The sequence below is a fragment of the Trichosurus vulpecula genome, chromosome X (assembly GCF_011100635.1).
Source record: "Trichosurus vulpecula isolate mTriVul1 chromosome X, mTriVul1.pri, whole genome shotgun sequence".
In the NCBI taxonomy this organism is placed as follows: domain Eukaryota; kingdom Metazoa; phylum Chordata; class Mammalia; order Diprotodontia; family Phalangeridae; genus Trichosurus; species Trichosurus vulpecula.
The window spans coordinates 53,761,199-53,781,011 of NC_050582.1; the positions used below are offsets into that span (position 1 = coordinate 53,761,199).

Consider the following 19,813-nt stretch of genomic DNA (forward strand, 5'->3'; position numbering starts at 1 on the left):
AAAGTCATTTAAGTGAATGCTAATATTCCAGGTAGACTTGATATTTGCACGGAAAACGTTCCATTTTTGCTGCTCTTCATTTTGACTTTTATAAAAAGGAAAATGTGGTTTGGTGAGACCTTATGGTACCACAGGCCACACAAAGTAGAAATGCTGTCATGGCAAAGCATGGCTACCATTAGACTTAAGAACTTGTAGTCAGCAATTTTGAGAGACACTGTAATAGAGCACATCTAAAAAGCAGTGGCCATGAAGGCAAACCACCCAGGCTGGGTTCAAATTCCAGCTGTGTCACTTACTACCTCTGGGAGCTCAGACAAGTCTCTTCAGCTCGCTGAGTCTGTTTTCTCATCTGAAAAATGGGTGTATCAGTTCCTACCCTGTTTCCTTCCTAGGGGGGTCACTAGGAAAAATTGCTAACTAAAAATTGCATAGTTGCTAACTGTGGTTGTTACCCTAAAATAGAAACCGAGTCTCATTTGGGACCCTCTCTTAAGTCACTTGAAATTTTCCAGCCTTGGGTTTCATTTTCTTGGCAGGAAAATGAGCTGTGAAGCTTTGGTGTGGGCAGGATGGCGGTGAGGATCAGTGGAGTTGGTGGGCCTGAGCTCCAGGCCTCATTCAATCACTTGGTAGTTTCGCTGGCCTTTAGCTACTCACCTCTTTCTCAGTCTCAGCTTCTTCATCTCTAAGGGATAGTCATAGCCCCCACCTGATCAAGTTGAGGATTAAATGAGATAACTTGGAATTTTCGTTGTGTACCTTCAAGTATTGTATTATCATTCTATTTGTATTTTCTTTACTTATGGATTTACCTTAATCTCTGTACTAGACTTTCAGGTCCTTGAAGATTATGCCTCTTTCTTAACCATTTGCTTTATTCTCTCAGTTTGACCTTCTGTAAAATGGGGATAATAATAGTACTTTTGTTGTTGCTGTTCAGTGTCCAACCCCGTGAACCATAGCATGGCAATACTGGCCATGAGGTTTTCTTGGCAAAGATGGTTTGCCATTTCCTTATCCAGTGGATTAAGGCAATCACAATAAGGGTCACACAGCTGGTAAGTGTCTGGGGCTAGATTTGAACTCAGATCTTCCTGACTCCAGGCCCGATGTTCTATTCACTGAGATACCTAGCTGCATTACCTCACAGGATGGTGAGAAAGATCAAATTAAATCCTATGTACAATGCTTTGCAAATTTTAACGTGCCACGGGGGCTATTATCTTTAGCTATTTTTAATATATTTGTATGCCCCTCACATGGTCCTGTACATAGTAGGTGCATCATAAATGTGGATGGTATTTACATTGGAATCAGTCTCAAGCGTGGGACCTGTTGCTAGAGAGTGTTTTTTCTATGAATACAGTTAAGCCTCAGTCTGAGGACTTACTATGTTGCCGATTAGAAAAAGGGAGCCATCCCAACTTCCACCAGCCATTGGATCTGCTGTACCCCCAAAACAGTTTGAGATGTCAGGATATCCTGGTAACATCAGTCATGATGGGACTGCTAAGCTGAGCCCCTCAGATCACAGTAAAATTTTCCTCTGGAGAGAGATGTATTTACTGGGGTTCACCAGCACTTAAATTATATGGGAATTTGGAATCCTTAAAATCCTAAGCCTACTAAATGCCCAATTATTAATAGATGAGTTCTTTTCCTCAGCTCATTGGAGCATGCCTGAGCCTGAGAACGCATGGACTCCTAGATTCCTAGCAGAGACGGAAAGACAGAAAGAGAAAGAACATGAAAAGAGCCAGGCCAAGCCTCTGATTTGTTCTCAGCCCTAGGGAGAAGAGGGAGGAGGCGGAGATCAATAGAATCCTATATTCCTCTACACTACTAGAATGAGTGGGGCAAAGGAAAGAAAGTCATAAAGGGTGTGACACTAAAAGTCTTTGGGCAATTTTGAGCCCTAATCACTTACGAAGTATAAATGCTACAAGCTTAAAAAACATCATTAGAAAGTTTAATGATTTAAATTTATTTTATACTTATTTCATTTTATGTATATCGAATATTTTTTCTTTTAATGTTGAGACAGGACACCCTGTCATTATTCATTGCATGTGTGAATGTTTCTGGATGAAAATTTCTCAGACTGGCAGGTCCATAGAGGAGGGCCTCTTTGCTCAGTCCACCTTGGTTACTAGATTTACCTCTGTTAGACTTTTTCTTGTGGGATCATGTCAAAACTGTCCTATCCACATCAAAACTTTGTTCTTTACTTTATCTTAAGGCTGAGATTACAGATACAATCCATTCAATCACTGAACAACAGTTGGAAGTTTTTTAAAAGCTCAAAAACTGACAAGAGTAATATATAGTTGTACCTTCCATATCGCGACTTTCCCCATTGTGGTTTCAATATATTACGGGTTGGCGTAAGAAATTAAATTGGAACTTTTTGGAAGCTTTGCAGAAGCCACAAACAACACGTGAAAGCAAATGACACAGAAAAAGCTTAGGAATCCAGAAACGCATAAAATATATGTATAATATTTTATCTTTTAATACTATAAATATACACAATTTCTTTTTTAAAGTTAAAATAAGTAAAAAGTAAAAGTTTATTAGAAGAATGCAAAAAAAATTAGTCGTCTTCTCTGGTACGAAAGGAGTGCCAAAAAGTTTGACACAGATTTTCAAGATCATGGGGGCACTGTGCCCCTAAGCCCCTGATGTGGAAGGGATAATTGTATAGTGCAAGTTGATGGTCACATTAAATTTTAACAAGAAATATCTAAGTAATTAACCTTCCAAATGTTTTTATAAGTTTGTAGCATTTATACTTCTGAAATTCTTAAAGGTTAAAACATCTCTTCTAGCACCAACCTCTCATGCTCATTTTCAGAAAGAAAAACATATTGTTCAACAAAAAAGATCAGCAAATTTTTGGTCATGTGAGGAAAGGTTAAAGGACTTGGCATTATTAATTCTGAAGCAAAGAGGCTCCATTTGGACTTTGCTAATTAATCTTCCTGGATCTGGAGAAATTAGTATGTTTAAGATTGAGAATGGGTGGTTTTTCTGGAAGGACTGAAAAAAGAGGAAGAGGGCATTGGCTCCAGTTTATCACAAGGTGTCCTCAGCTCTAGCCATTTTCCGTGGTAATGTCAGGGTTAACACCTGACACCTCCTCTTTGTTTGAATGGAGAGGGGACAGTAAGAGAAGCCATGCTTCCCCCACTTATCTCCAACCAGTGGAGATGGTTCTCAGATGTTTGAGGGACAGAGGGGGCATGCCAGGTCCCCCAAGGAACCAGAGATGTGGTGTCCACCAAGTCACATGTATTGGATTGACTATTCATAGAATGTCAGAGCTGGAGGGGACCTCACTTGACATTTAGTTTGGCCCATCCACAACACGATTGACAAGTGGCCATCCATCCTTTGCTTGAAGAGTACCAATGTGACAAAACTGACTGCCAACCTAACATGGTCAATTCCACTTTTGTAGGCTCTAGTTGGTAGGAAGATTTTCCTTACATCAACCTTAAATCTACCTTGAAAAATAATTTTCAATAGTTTAAGTGTATGATGAAATTATCAGGGAATTAAACAATGGTAAAAAAAACAAACTTTAGTCAGAAATTTAATCAGGGAGCCGGTAATCCAAACAGTAGCCATTAAAGTTACTAGAAACATCATCTGCATTCCTTAATAGCCCCCATTTTCTTACCTCCTACTCATTTCTTGAAGCCTTTGCAATCAGATCAGTCGGGCTTCTAGCTCTACTGCTCAGCTCAAGCTCCTCTCTTGAAGGTTACCAGTCGTTTCTCAACTTCGAAATCCAATGGCCTTTCCTTAGTGGTCATCCTACCTCACCTCTCTGTAGGTTTGGCATCCCTCCTCCTGGATATTCTTTCATACTTTTCCTTCTACGATGCTGTTTTCACCCATTTTTCTTCCTATCTGCCTTACTTGTGATTTCTTATTCTCCTACGATGGATCATCATCATGGTAAAAAAAAAATTATTGTAAAGCCTTTTAAGGTTTCAGAGTCATTCAGCAATCATTTATTAAGCAATTAGTATGTGGTAGGCCCAGGGAAAACAAAAACAAAGGCTGAAACAATTCCCACTCTCAAGGAGTTTCTATTCTAAGGGAGACAACAGGTACACGTATGAGTATATGCAGAATAAAAGAGTATTGATTGCGAGGGATAGCACTAGTTATGGGGTTATTTGGGAGAGACTTCATCTAGCAGGTAGCCCTTGAGCTACACTCTTGAAGAAAGAGAGGGACTCTCTGCGCTGCAAGTGAGGAGGTACAGAGACCAAGATGCCATGTACAAGTAACTTAGAAAAGCTGTGCCGCAAAGTGCAGAATGTAGTGGTTGGTTGGGACCACCTTGTGAAATATATTAAAAGCCTAAGAGAGGCATTTATATTTGATCCAAGAGGCAATAGGGAGCCATTGGAGTTTATTGAGTAGGGTAGTGACACAGAATCAGCATCACAACATACCACCATCCCCACTACACTCAGACAAAGGGATACAATTGAGGAAACAGATCGACACATTGGCCATGTTAACATATGTATCACCCCTTGTCTACAGTCTCCCACCTTTCTGATACTCTGTTCCTCTCTTTCACCACCCCTCACCTCCCCCCCAATAAAGATATTCCCATGTCCTAAGTCCTAACACTATGAGGACCATAATTTCTCCAGGATTAAGCAGAAAAATTAATTCTACCTAAAGTATCGATGACTGATAATGTCTTCTTTTAGCAAAAACTATTGATGCTTTAATCCAAATTCCCTAATCATATATGAACAATGAGCTCTCTACCTATGGTCAGCCCAGGTCTGTAGCATCTTGTGGGTATAAACAGTGACCTCCAGAGACACAGATAATTAGCTGCTTAACAATGGACTGGGCCAATATTCAGTCTGGTTCCAACCTCCATGAGTCATATCTGTCCTAGAATATGAGCAGTGGAAAACGTCCTAGCAGTGAGGCTTGGCCAGTCCGCTAACATCAAGGTACTAAACTGGCTTCATGAAGAGTAGAATCAGAGGATGTCGTGGCCATCCATGGAGGAGCATGGGAATGGATATAACTGTGAACAGTGAGACAGACTGAATCCCTGGAAGGACACCTGGACCAAAGCACAAATTCTAAAGTGGGATCATTACATAGTAGGACAGGGGCTAGGGGGGACACAGAGAGCTGCCAGGTGGTCAGTATTCATGCCTAGGCTGGCACTGGCCAAAAAGGACAGCTCTTACATGACAATTTGCACCTTGGGGAGAGGCAGTCTCTCAGGGAGAACTCTGGACTAGGAGGCAGATCATGGGACTCCGTAGTTCTGCCACTAAATAGATGTGTGCCTTAGTCATTTGGCTGAAAACTGTGCCTCAGTTTCCTCATTGATAAGACTGGGAGAATAATGTCAGCTCTACTTAGCTCATGAAGTTATTGGAAGGAATTACTTAAGATAATAAAGGATCTCCTGGCTTACAGTATAATACTAATAATCATGAGAAACAGCATGGCATAGAGGATAGAGAACTGGCCTTGATGCCAGAAAGACTTGAATTCAGGCTCCACCTCTTTTGTGTACTGTCTGTGTGACACTCATCAGGTTGCTTAACCTTTTGGTGCTCCAGGGAAATCTCTTGGTTTCTGAAAAGGTGCCTGGCTGCATTGTTTTGGGGGTTTTGGGGGGAGGCAATCAGAGTTAAGTGACTTGCCCAGGGTTGCACAGCTAGGAGGTGTGTCAGGCCACATTGGAACTCAGGTCCTTCTGCCTCCAGGGCCCATGCTCTATCCTAGCTTCCCCCTGCTGGAACTGTTAAGGAGAGATTCCTTATCTGAAATTCCCTACCTCAGTAAAATCACAGGTCAATCACTATCCATAATTATAGAAATTTTGAAAAGCAGGAAGAAAACTTGGATGTAATTGAATCCAACTTTCTGCAACACCCCCACCAAATAGTAAGCCAGTCTCTTCACAAAGAATTCTAGCAACAAGGAACTCACTATTGCAAGAGGCAAGCCATTCCCTTGTTGGACAGCTCTGCCTCCCTCCCAACCCATGCTACTAGCTTTGCTACTGGTTTTGCTTACCCAGTACAAGTCTGATCCCCTTTTATTTTTTTAACAGAACAACTCTTTGGATATCTGATAACAATGATCAGATTCCTCAATTCCCTGTCTTCCCCCTCTGTCTACACACACACACACACACACACACACACATGCACATATGCACATGCGTGCACGCCCACACATACGCACACACACACACATGCATGCACATACGCATAAGTGCACGCCTCCAGAATCTCTTCTGGTCTAAGCATCCCTTGTTCAAAATCTGTCATTCTCCTGCTCACCCTGCTGTGGACACTCTCCAGAACATGCTCACATCCTCCCTGAAACATGGAGCCTAGAGCCAAACACAATAATCCTGATGTGGGCTTAAGTGACTTGGTGGGGCAGACCAAGGGGACCAAGGGAGATGAAAGGGAACAGAAGGAGGGACTCCCAGTTTGTTTTCCATTGAATCTGCCCCACCCCCAAAGCCAAAGCCCATTTTAAAGCAGAGAAGACTTGTTTTCATTTTCCTCCCTGCCCCCAAATGCCCAAGGGGGTCATATTTTGGTTTAATGACCATCAGAATGTTTCTTTGGAAATCCGAGCTGATCAGGGTCGGGAGCTAGGAGTGAGCATGTTTGTGGATTGTTATTATATAGTGACTTGGCCAGCCAGATGGGGTATGTATGTGTGTTTGTGTGTGTGTGTGTGTGTGTGTGTGAGTGTGTGTCTTTGTGTCTGTCTGTCTCTCCTCTTCCTCTCCCCCAACCCTAGCAACCATATAGCCGAAGGTTTAGCTCACTGCAAGTCTCCTAAAGGTGACAAGTCCCGCAAGATACATAGTACCTACTATAATTTCAGACAAACTCTTCTCTGTTTTTGTAAGCATACCCCCCAGCCCCGCCACCACCACCTTGGGCAGGGAAGGGGTTACATCTAGAGTTCCTAGGTGATATTACTTTTATTTACTCTCTACCATTGTAGGCAGGTTGTTGGCCTGGACATAAAGGAAGCATCACTCTTAAATATGATCCTCATAAACCGAAGTACCATTTTCATTGTCAAAACCCTCACTGATGTAAAAGCACAAATTGTGTTACAGTGAGAGAAGACACCAATATGGTGCCTCAGTCTCTTAGGTCACATCAGCATCTGCCCACCCAGAGCTTAGGCCTCAGAAGGGATACAGCTGGGGACTAGACCTCTGATTTCACCTGTAGAAGGGACTCCCGGGGAAGAAAATTCCTACTCCCAATGCAGGTCGTCACCTTCTCTCTAACTTCTAGTCTCAGAGAATTGCCCAGGGTTACACAGCCAATATGTTTCAGAGATAAGACTTGAACCCAAGGTTTTCTGGCTTCAAGACCAGCTCTCTAGCCACTATACCATGCCACTTTTGCTACTATTTCATTGTTTGGAGAGGTAGATGGCCAATAAGGTACGTGACATGATAGAGGAGGGACAAAGTGAACACCACCCCTCTGCAAGGACTTATCTTTCTTTTTTTGGAGTGGGGAAGGAAGGGCAATTGGGGTTAAGTGGCTTGCCCAAGGTCACACAGCTAGTAAATATGTCAAGTGTCTGAGTCTGGATTTGCACTCATGTCCTCCTGACTCCAGAGACAGTGCTCTATTCACTGCCCCTGTTTAATTCCTTATGTTGTAAGGACCAGTTAATTTGTCTTAGGGATTCCTTTTCTCTGTTTGCTTTCACTTGACACTCATTGACCATGATAGAGGGTGCCTCGATGGTACTTGAGTAGTGATGGTCCCCAGAAGCCATGTGAATAGTAAGCAACTATAGTCACATTGTGGGTAGCCTCTAGAGGGAGGATGGGCAAAGCTCCAAGATCCCAGGTCACTGAACCAAATAGCCAGGCCTAGCAGGCTACATCTTACCTTCTTCCCCCTCTGGTTAAATGCATAATAATGGGAAAATGGCTCCCTGTACACTCAAAGAATTGAGCCATCATAACCTGGTAACAAGATTCCCTCTGCCTCCCAGAGCTATCGGCCATTGAAAGATATGGCCCCGGAAGCGTAGTCCCCTTCCACTCACGTTACTGCACTCAAGTGTCTTTGTGCTTTCACGATGGCACTGTGTCCTTCCTTTACCCAGCTGCCTCTGGAGAAAAGAAATCTGCAAGAGTCTCTGAGACTGATTTTAGGGCCTTTCTGAAATAGAGCTTTTGGCAATGGCCTCCCTTGCAGAGGTGTTGGGATGGACCATGAATAAATGATTGCAGAGTACTTTGCCAACTTCAGTGTCTATATGAATGTTTAATGATGACTGTGCCTCCCCCAACATCAACTACATGGTTAAGTGAACACCCTTTGCAGTCTCGTAGGAAGCAGTACTGCCAGACCAAACGTACTGGGCCATTCTGGTCATGAATATTCAGCTGTTCATTATGCCATACCTCTCTTTCCCAGCCCTCCCCTTGTTGTTTGTTTATGCAGCCTGCCTTCCAGAATACTCTTGCTCTTGGGGTAAGGTCTTCAAAATGTATTTTATCTTCGACATGGAAATTATCCGAGTCATGTACAATACCCACTGGTTTATTATGCTGTCTAGTTGTCTTAGATGCTTATTTTGAACGCCAAAAAAATAGCCATAAAAACAAAGAAACCTGTCAAATGGCTGATGTTGGACTTGGCGACCTGACTCTCTCCTTACTGGCAACTGTTTTCCCTGCAGGAATGCAAGCCCAAAATGTGGAGGAGCATAATTATACAGAAAGGCAATGCTCTTCTCATCCAGGAGGTCCAAGAGGAAGATGGAGGAAATTACACTTGCGAACTCAAGTACGAAGGAAAGCTGATCCGGCGTACGACAGAACTCAAAGTCACAGGTAGGAGTAGTCTCCCGCCAGATTACAGCAAAAGAGATTTTCAGGAACATTTGGTCTGGGAGGGAAGGATCAACTTTGCTCTGGAGTGGGAGTATCAGCTGTGAATCAAGTCGATGGGAAACTCACAGTTCCTATGTTGCCCCAAGGAAAGACAAAGTATAGGATGTGAACAATTCATACAGAGGACAAAAACACCTGCCGTTAACGATTCTATTCCTTTATTTTTGACAAATCGAGTTACCTCCTCAACAATATTCCCAGTCCTTCCCGATGATCTAAGTAGCTGCAGTAAAATGCAAAGAAGTTCCTCCATAGGACAGGCACTCAATGTGAGATAGAGCCAAATGTCAGATAGTGTTGGCTGTGTGCCGCCCATCCATGAAATGAGCCCCTAAAAGTGTGTGTGGTTGGCCCTGTGTAAATGCCTCTTTCCCTTTTGCTCCCAAAGAAATGTGAACTAATTCTTCACTGTAACAGTGCAGGCCTTACGCATAGATGTATGTGTGTTGTTTCCCAAATCTGAATCATAACTATTCTTCAGATTAAGCAGTGTAGCATTCATATGCTCTGGGGGTCCTTTTCCCAGCTCACATTTACAATGATGAGTTGGGACCCTGGAGTGAGGCTGGCTACATCTCTTCCACAGGCTTCTGGGGGTATGACTGTTGAATTGTGGTGTCTCTCTAATGTTGTCAACTCAAGCCACCATTCTGGTGGGTTCTCCCCAACCTCAATCACAAGTTACAGTTGGTGCCCTCATATCTTTTAGCCAATAGACATCAATTAGTTTTCACAAATGTAGATGTACTGAGAAGATACAGTAAAAATAAAAATACAAATGTCTTCACCAGTACGTTATACTAACTCAATCCCAGGGGAGAGCGGGCTCAAAATTAAAGCATTTGTCCCATGAAGTTCACTTCCCCATGTAGCATAGCTAATGGACAGAGACCCTCCTTTGCTTGTAGGAGCTAGCACCTTGGTTGTAAGGTCAACTCACTGTTGACCTGGGTCTCAATTACCCTTTAGGGCTATGCAGGTAGACCAGGCTTGACTGGCCACAAACTCAGCCCTCAACTCCAGCTCCTGACCTCTGGTGACTCTCCTTTTTGAGGCTCACAAGGTCCCAGCCCAGTCTGTTCTATTTCCAACATTCTTTCACATAAGCTAGGAGAGACAGAGATGTAAGCAACATCAGGACCATCGTCCTCATGGCTTCATGTCAACTTACATAGGGAGAAGGGTCCACTGGCACTCATTCTCTTTCCTCACTGGGAGGCTTATGGCATTCCATGCTTCCTCACTTAAACAAATGCAGCCAGGCAGGAAAGAGACTCAAATTGCCCCCACTGGGAATCTTTTATGTGCATTCTCAATTCTCGCTCAGAAGCCAATCCAAGAGGCCCCTTCTTCACATAGTGAGCAGAGGAAATAGTTGTTGAATACCTGCACATGCTCTCAAGTCTACATGCAGATTATATCAAACAGAGTTCATAAGGGCTTGGTTCTCAGTGAATAATCCTCTGTTACACCAGTAAATTTCAGGACTGGCTTTGGTAGGTGGTTTATGCTGAATGTCCACGTAAGGAATTTAGCAGTTCCATAATTACCTTCTAGTCCTGATATTAGCCGCTTTCTCTGGCTAGCATTAGGAATAGGTGTTTTGCCGTATTGTTCTGATTCGAACTCACAAAGGTGAGTCTTCCTTGCTCTAGTCCCAGCACTCCATCTACTGCAGCACCACTTAGCTGCCCTAGATAACCCTTGCCAATATTCAATTTTTTAAAACCCGACTCAGAATATTCATTAAGGGAATTCCAAACCACATTTTTCTTAGATGCAAATGCTCCTACCGAAGTCCACTAATATCTTACAGAACAACTCTTTTACTTCTTAAAGGGGTTTCGTATAGAGCCTTCTCAGAAAGTTTAAATGTATGCCTATTATCCTAAATGCATATCATTCCTCATAATATTCACATATAACTACCTTACTGGGATGAAAAAGATCTGCCTTGTGATTAAATTCTATTTTTCTCAACGGAATCAGATGTCTCATTCATGCTAGAGCAGTTGAATGTAGATGATTACTCATTGTCATTGGGTGCCCATGGGCCATTCTATAGTATTCTATTGCTTGGGCCACAGTAACCTAAACTTCATCAAATTCTTGTATTGCATTTCCTTTTGAGAATCATATCCTTCAGTTGGTAAGGTAGTCTTTGACCTGAATACTGAGTTGGACCTAAATGAATTCAATAGAAAGCATTGATTACACTCCTCCCTAACTGGCAGTACCCTGACAACTGATTTATCTCGTTAGTTTCCCATTTAGATGCTAGGAAAGCAATGTTAGTTCAACTTATTTCTTACATAGTCGAGAGTAGGTTCGGTATGTGATTTTAATTCACTGGTCTTGCCATTGAGCGATGTTTTCTGCTTGTCTGAGCTGGTTAGCTTGGTTGATTAGAGGGTGTTGATAATGAAGTCAGTGTCATGGATTTGATTCCCCACATGAACCTGTTAGCTTTACACAGGGAAAATCACGTTTCATGGCCAGAGACTAACACTGAATAGGAGCCATCCATCTTGAGTGTGTATACAAATGATGACAAGGGGAACCAAGTGAGAACATGGAAAGGCTCACTCTAAAGCCATCTAAACTACTGGAGATGCAGTTCATAGTATATGTTCTGCCCTCAGTGATTCAGAACTTACTTGCCATATAAAATAGAGTATTCGATTACCCTGTATTTGTTTAAAGAATTCAAACTTCAGCTAGGTCATGATTAGCATGAATAACGAATCCCATGAAGTGATTGTGTTATTTAGATCTGTATTGCAGATTTCCATCGGGCTAGAACCATTTGCCATATTTTATGTAATTATAGCTTCAATGGACATGAATTTAAAAACGTGATCTCCTCACAGAATTTATTATTTGCACTAATTGAGATCTAGCTGTTTATGCTTTATTTTTACATGGGTTAGCCTTCTATTTTTTTTACAAAGATGATCATGAAACAACAAGAGTTTAAGCTCTGAAAATATGTTCTTGTAAATTGATAACATAAGTTGGATAGTACCTTATGTGCTCAGCTCTATGCATGTAAGTTTCCATAACAGTAATAATGGGATAGATACTCTTAATAAAGCCTCTGGTACTTTGAGTTGATGGAGGTTTTTTTTTTCCTTTATGGAAGATTGATGAACAAGAATCACTCTGGTTGAATGGATTGCAGTCTGCATTGGTGGCAGGAGTACCCATGTCAGTGAGATCAAATATCCAAAAGAAGGATTGGAAAATGGTCAATCATGTAAAGACAAGTTATGTGCATACAATCCTGCCTTTAGCATTTCTGACTATTAAAGTGGAAATAAGGCTTGAAGAATAGGTTTAAACCAAATGATTGAGGGCCTTGAATGCCAGACTTTTTGGATTTCTTTAGGCTACAGGGTGACTTTGAAATTTTTGGAGCAGAGGTATCACGTGATGAAAGGGATAGCGACTGAAATATGGTTTCACTGATAAAGTGAATTCCCAACTGAGGTAACTCCCTGGGAGTCATTGGGAGATTACTCCTTCTACCAGTACCAGGTGAAAGTGGGTCCATTATCTGTTGTTGGTTTTCCTTATCTTTGAGAAGATTTTATTTCATATGCCACACACATTCCAAATATCCTATATTTATCAGTACAACCATAAACATCATATACCTTTCAACATCCCCTAATTACCTATCTCACTTCCACTTATTTGGAACTACTGGGATTTTGAGGTTAGAAAATAATAGTTAGGGGGCAGCTAGGTGGCTCAGTGAGTAGAGCACTGGCCCTAGAGTCAGGAGGACCTGAGTTCAAATGTGCCTCAGACACTCGACATACTTACTAGCTGTGAGACCTTGGGCAAGTCACTTACCCTCAATTGCCCTGCCTTTCCCCCTCCAAAAACAATTTTTTAAAAAAGAAAATAATAGTTAGCCAAGTTCATTCTACTATGGTTTTGCCTCTGCATCAGTAGTGATGGGTACCAGACAATCAAAAGCTGCGACTACTAGGTTCATTCGTATATGTCTCTATCTATGTCTATGTTTATGTATATATGCATGTTTATGTATATATGCATGTATGTGTATATATGTATACATGTGTATGTGTATATTTACATATATACACACACACACATATATATATATACATATATATATATATATATATATATATATATATATATATATATATATATATATATATTTGTTTTTCCACTTACTAGTATTTTATTTTTTCCAATTACATGTAAAGATAGTTTTCAACATTCACCTCTATATGATTTGGGGTTCCAAATTTTTTTTCTCCCCTCTCCCCAAGACGGCATGCAATCTGATATAGGCTATACATGTACACTCATATTAACCATATTTGAACATTAGTCATGTTGTGAAAGAAAAATCGGAACAAAAGGAGAAAACCACGAGAAAGAAAAAACAAAAGAAAAGAGCAGATAGTCTGCTTCGATCTGTATACAGACTCCATAGTTCTTTCTCTGGATATGGATAGCATTTTCCATCATGAGTCTTTTGGAATGGACCCATTATTTGTAATTCATAGCTTTATAGAATTACCTAGACCACCAAGAGGTTAAGTAAATTTCTCAGGGTAACATCCTCAGTATGTGTTTGAATCATGGCTTGAACCCTGGTCCTCACAGCTTTGAGGGAATACTCAGTAAGTGCCTACGATGTGCGAAACACTGTGCTATGTTCCAAATGTTATTTCATTTGATCCTCATAGTAACCCTGGGAAATAGGTGGTATTATAACCCCTATTTACAGATGAGGAAGTTGAAGCTGAAAAAGGTTAAGTGACTAGCCCAGGGTCACATAGCTAGAAAGTGCCTAGGGCTAAGGTGGGATTTGAACTCAGAGCTTTCTTACTCCAGGTCCGGAGCTCTTACCCACAATACCACTTAGCTACAGAGCTAGAGTGGATGCCCCTCAGAGTTCACCACTTTAGCCTCTTAAAAGGATTTTTCTTCTCAAATCCATGACTTGATTTTTATTATATTTCTGCATTCTAGGCCTTCCTTATTAAACCCTGCAAGTGAGCTGCCCTCTCTCAGGCTAAATTTCTGTATTTGTAAAATGAGAATAATAATGGGAAAGAATCTGGCTCCCAGGGTTGTTGTGCAAATGAGATCATACACATGTGCTTTGCAAACTTGAAAGTGAGCTGGAAATGTTGATATAATTATAATGTTATGCCGCTGCTTCTGGATGTTCACTACTACTGATTAGCCCTCCAATGATACATTTGAGAATTTGGCCAGAAATGGAAGTTGAATTCACCTTCCTCTATTCCGCAGATAGCATTTTCTTCCCTTTTGGGGGAAATAAGCCTAATATTCATTCGCTCTTCTCTAGTCCTGCAACACTGCTCCCATTCTCCACAGTCATTGAGAGATCACTGACAGTGACGCAGCCATCACATATGTCTCATCTTTCAGGTCTCTGGGATGAAGTTCATCTGGGCCTGATGACTTGGTGACACAGCTTGATGTGATCTTACTCTCACTTCTGTTATCTTGGGTACCCATTCCTGATGCGCCATTTTTGTTCTATTCTTTCCAGTCTAAATATCATCTTCTTGGTTGAGAAAATAGAAACGTAATGAATATTGAGTAGGTCTGCCTTCCGTCGGGTTTATTTTAGTATTGTTATCCCAGCTCCCCTGAGCAGCAGGATAATTCCTTTTATCCTTTTTTACTCAATAGAAGGAGAAAAAAGTCTTTCCACTTTCCTCTCTGGCCTCAGTTCATTGAGCACTAGTGACCCTTTTCTTAAATCCGATCATGCTATGCTTTTATGTTCACCTTCTGTTGCCCTTCCTTCCATATTATGCATAAATAGAGAAATTGATAGACAGAATGTTGGTTAAATTCTTACTATGCGCCAGGGATGGTGCTGAGCACTAGAGATAAAAATACAAAGAGAAAAGATAGTTCCTAATGTCAAGGAGCTTACATTCTAATGGAGGAAGATAACACATAAAAAGGAGTTGGTGGGGCGGGACTTCCCTGACACATGAACAACAAGATGGAGGAGTAGACATTTTTTCTTAACACCACAACATCCCTCATAAAAAACAGAAGTGCAGGAAGAGCAAATAAATATAGCAGGCAAGGTCAGCAACAGAGTGACAGTAGAGAGACCAGTAAGAAATTTCTTTCTAAATGTATGCAAGGATCTGGGTGAAGGTGAAAATCTGCTGGAGGTAGCAGTGAAGAGGAGGGCTTAGGGAATTATGCATAGAACCTGGCAAATACTGTCTATAGGTGAATCAGCATTTCTTTTCTTTCTCCCTTCCTTCCTTCCTTCCTTCCTTCCTTCCTTCCTTCCTTCCTTCCTTCCTTCCTTCCTTCCTTCCTTCCTTCCTCCCTTCCTCCCTTCCTCCCTTCCTTCCTTCCCTCCCTCCCTCCCTTCCTTTCTTTTGGTGGGACTGCTTTACAAAGTGAGAGGATAAATGAAAGGGGCGTGGAGCAGGAGGACAGTGGCAGAGTCAAATCAATGGCTAGCAGTGAGGGGAAGGGTAACCCTTGTGGTATCAGAAATGGCTCAACCTTAGGAAAACTTTCACCATAATTAATCATATTAAAACCCAAAATATCCAAACCCATATGATCTTCTCAATACATGCTTAAAAAACCCTTTGGGAAAATATAACACTTTTATCCTAAAAGCCCTACAATGTAGGGAGACCTTTTTAAAGTTCATGAAAACATCTATTTAAAACCAAAAGCAAGCACTGTATGTAATATCAGAACGCTAAAACATTTTTCAATTAATGCAAGAGTGAAGCAAGGATGCCCATTCTCCCCACTGTTATTTGATATATTTCTGGAAATCTTATCAGCAGCAATAAGACAAGGGAAATAAATTAAAGGTATAAAGATAAGAAGAGATAAAAACTATCCCTATTTGCTAATGATATGAATAGTTTACTTGGAAATTTCCAAATCCTAGGAAATCAGCTAAGATTCTGATTGAGACTATTAATAGCTTCAACAAAGCTGCAGGCTATAAAATAAATCCTCAAAAAATCAACAGCATTCCTATATAATAATAACAAAACCCAAGAAACAATGATAGAAAGGAAAATTCCATTCCAAATAATTACCAAAATACGCAAAATATCTGGGGATCAGCCTACCAAAGCACACAAAAGACATGTGTAGATTCAATTACAAAGTGCTCCTTAAAGAAATAAAGAACAATTTAAATAGCTGGAGGAATAGACAGTGCTCATGTCTTGGCCATGACAATATAATAAAAATGATAATACTACCAAAATTAATTTACATTTTAATGCTATATCAATCGAATTACGAAGGGGATACTTTATAGAAGTTGATAAAATGATAATAAAAATCATTTGGAAAAACAAAAGATCTAGAATACAAGGAAAATGATGAAAAGGCATAGAGATGAAGGAGGAATACCACTTCTAGACCTTATACTATATTATAAAGCAACAGTCATCAAAACCATCTCATGTTCATTAAAAATAGAGATAAGTCAGCGGAACAAGGGAGATTCAGAAAGAACACATCTCAATAAACCAGTATTTGAGAAAGTAGAAAACATAGATTACCTAGGGATAAACTCCCCATATGATAAAAACTGGAAAGTAATCTGTCAGAAATTAGATTTAGACCAACACCTCACACTCCATTCTACAATTTATTCCAAATGGATCTATGACCTTAATATTAAAAATCATACTATAAAATGGAAGAGAAACAGATATACTGTTCAACAAACCAATAATTACAAAAGATAAATCGATAACTTTGATTACCTATATGTGCATGTGTGTTTATGTATGTATAATAGTCATTTCCCAATAAATGGAGAAAGTATATGCATAGTTTTCAAAGGAACTGCAAAAAATTTACAACTGCATGAAAAAATTTTTCAAATCACTAATTATAAGAGAAATGCACATCAAAACAACCCTGAAGAGTTTCACCTCACACCCTACAAATTGACAAAAAGTGACAAAAAATGGAAATAGTTAATATTGGAGGTGTTGTAGAAAGATAGGCACACTAATACATTATTAGTGGAGCTTCGAAGAGTTTCAACCATTTTAGAAAGCATTTGGGAATTATACAAATAAAGTATATAAAACATCTATACTCCATGAGCTAGAGATTCCATTACTAGAAATATACGCCAAGGAAGCCACCAATATGAAAAAGGTTCCTCTATACTCCAAAGTATTTATAGCAGTACATTTCATGACAGCTAAGAATTAGAAACAGAGTAGTGCCCATTAACTGGGGAATGGCTATACAAATTGTTGTACATGAATGTGATGGAATGTTACTGTGCTGTAAGATATAATGCATGCAGTGAATATAGAAAAGCATAGAAAGATCTACATGAACTGATACAGAGTGAATGAAGTAAGCAAAGCCAAGAAAACAATATATGCAGTTAACTACAACAACATAAATGGAAAGAACTACACACCCCACATCAAAAGTAAATATTGTTTGTACTTCATTTTCGAAGAGGATCATAGACATCACAGGGTGATTTCTTGACTTATGCATAAATTGGATTTAAGTGAGGGAGAGTTCTTTTTCAACAACCCAAAAGGTGAGTCTACACATGGATATCATCAGATAATCAATAGAGAAATAAGATTGATTATATATTTTGCAGCCAAAGGTGGAGTTCTACGAAGTGCAGTTAAAACAAGCTGACTGTGGCTGAGATTGTGAGCTTTTTATTGCAAAATTCAGATTTAAATTGAAGAGGGTAGGGAAAACCATCAGACAACATAGATAGGACCTAAATAATATCCCTGATGAATATGAAGTGGAGGTGATGCATAGATTTAAGGGATTGGATCTGGTAGATAGAAGGCCTGAAGAACTATGGAGAGAGGTTTGCAACATTGTACAAGAGGCAGCAACAAAAAACATTCCATAGAAAAAGAGAAAAAAACAAAAATAGCTGGTGAGGCTTTACAAATAGCAGAGGGAAGAAGGAAAGTGAAAGATAAAGAAGAAAGGGAAAGATATATCCAAATGAATGCAGAGAATGACAAGGAGAGCTAAGAAGGTTTTCTTAAACGAGCAATACAAAGAAATAGAAAACAGTAGGATGGGAAAGACGAGATCTCTTCAAGAAAATTAGAGATATCAAGGGAATATTTCATGCAAAAGTGGGTATGGTAGAAGACATAAATGATAGGGATTTAACAGAAGCAGAAGAGGTTGAGAAAGGTGTCAAGAATACACAAAAGAACTACACAAGAAAGATCCTAACATCATTGATAACCATCATGATGATATTGTTGCTGGTCTAGAGCCAGACATGCTTGGAGAATGAAGTCAAATAGGCCTTAGCAAGCATGGCTAACAGAGAGGCTGTTGGAGATGATGGAATTCCAGCTTAGCTATTTAAAACCCTAAAAGATAATGCTATTAAAAATGCTACACTCCATATGTCAGTGAATTTGGAAAACACAGCAAGGGCAACTGGATTGGAAAAGATCAGTTTACATCCCAATCCTAAAGAAGGGCAGTGCCGATGAACGTTCAAATTGCCCAACAATTGTGCTCATTCACATGCCAGCAAGGTTATGCTTAAGATTCTGGAAGCTAGGCTTCAGCAACATGTGATCTGAGAATTACCAGAAGCACAGGCCGGTTTTTGAAGAGGCAGAGGAACTGAGACCAAATTGCCAACATTCGCTGGATTATGGAGAAATCGAGGGAGTTCCAGAAAAGCATCCATTTCTGCTTCATTGACTACATTATAGCCTTTGATTGTGTGGTTGACAACAAAAAGTAGCAAGTCCTCAAAGAGATGGGAGTACCAGATCATGTTTCTTGTTTCCTGAGGAACCTCTATGCAGGCCAAGAAGCAACTGTTAGAATCAAACGTGTCAACTTATTTATTTAACTTACATGCAGCGTCTATTATGCAAAATGCCAGGCTGGATGAATCAAAAGCTGGAATCAAGGAGCAATATGAACAATCTCAGATATTCAGAAGATACCCTTCTGATGGCAGAAAGTGAAGAGGAATTAAGAAGCCTCTCGATGAGGGTGAAAGAGGAAAGTGTAAAAGCTGGCTTGAAGCTTAACATCAAAAAAGCAAAGATCTTGGCAATTGGTCCCATCACTTCCTGACAAATAGAGGGAGAAGAAATGGGAGCAGTGTCAGATTTTATATTCTTGGGCTCAAAGATCCCTAGAGACAGTGACTTCAGCTGTGAATTTAAAAGGCACTTGCTCCTTGGAAGGAAAGCTATGGCAAATCTGTACTGAATACTAAAAAGCAGAGACATCACCTTGCCATCAAAGATCCGTATAATCAAAGCTGTAGTTTTTCCAGGAGCAATTTATGGCTCTGAGAGTTGGACATAAGGAAAGCTGAACTCCACAGAAGCAATACTTTCCAGTTGTGCTGGAGAAGACTTTTGAGAGTTCCTTGGACAGCAAGGAGATCAAATCATTCAATACTTAAAGAAATTAATTCAAGCTATTCACTAGAAAGTCAAATACCAAAGCTGAAGCTGAAATACATTGGCCACCTAATGAGAACATGAGACTCGTTAGAAAAAAAAACCCTGATGTTGGGCAATTATGAAGGCAAAAGGAAAAGGAGATGGTAGAGAATGAGATGGATAGATAGTGCCATGGAAACAATGAACATGAACTTGGACAGACTTTGAGAGATAGTGGAGGATAGGATGGCCTGGCATGCTGTGGCCCATGGGGTCATGAAGAGTTGGACATGACTGAACGACGAAACAACAAACAGCGACAACGAAGCAGAGTTGCACAAAGTCGTCAGCTTCAGTCTGTCTCCCAGAGCCATTGAAGTCCAGTGGAAGG

At 40.4% G+C, this 19,813-nt stretch overlaps 1 protein-coding gene across 1 annotated transcript in view; it reads left to right on the forward strand.

Annotated features, from left to right (window-relative positions):
• The window catches only part of IL1RAPL2 (interleukin 1 receptor accessory protein like 2), a 451,202-nt gene that overhangs the window by 44,277 nt on the left and 387,112 nt on the right, over positions 1–19,813 (forward strand). The window contains exon 4 of the mRNA XM_036739832.1: positions 8,749–8,902. Within this exon, the coding sequence (XP_036595727.1) occupies positions 8,749–8,902 (154 nt within the window). The remainder of the gene's footprint in view (positions 1–8,748; positions 8,903–19,813) is intronic.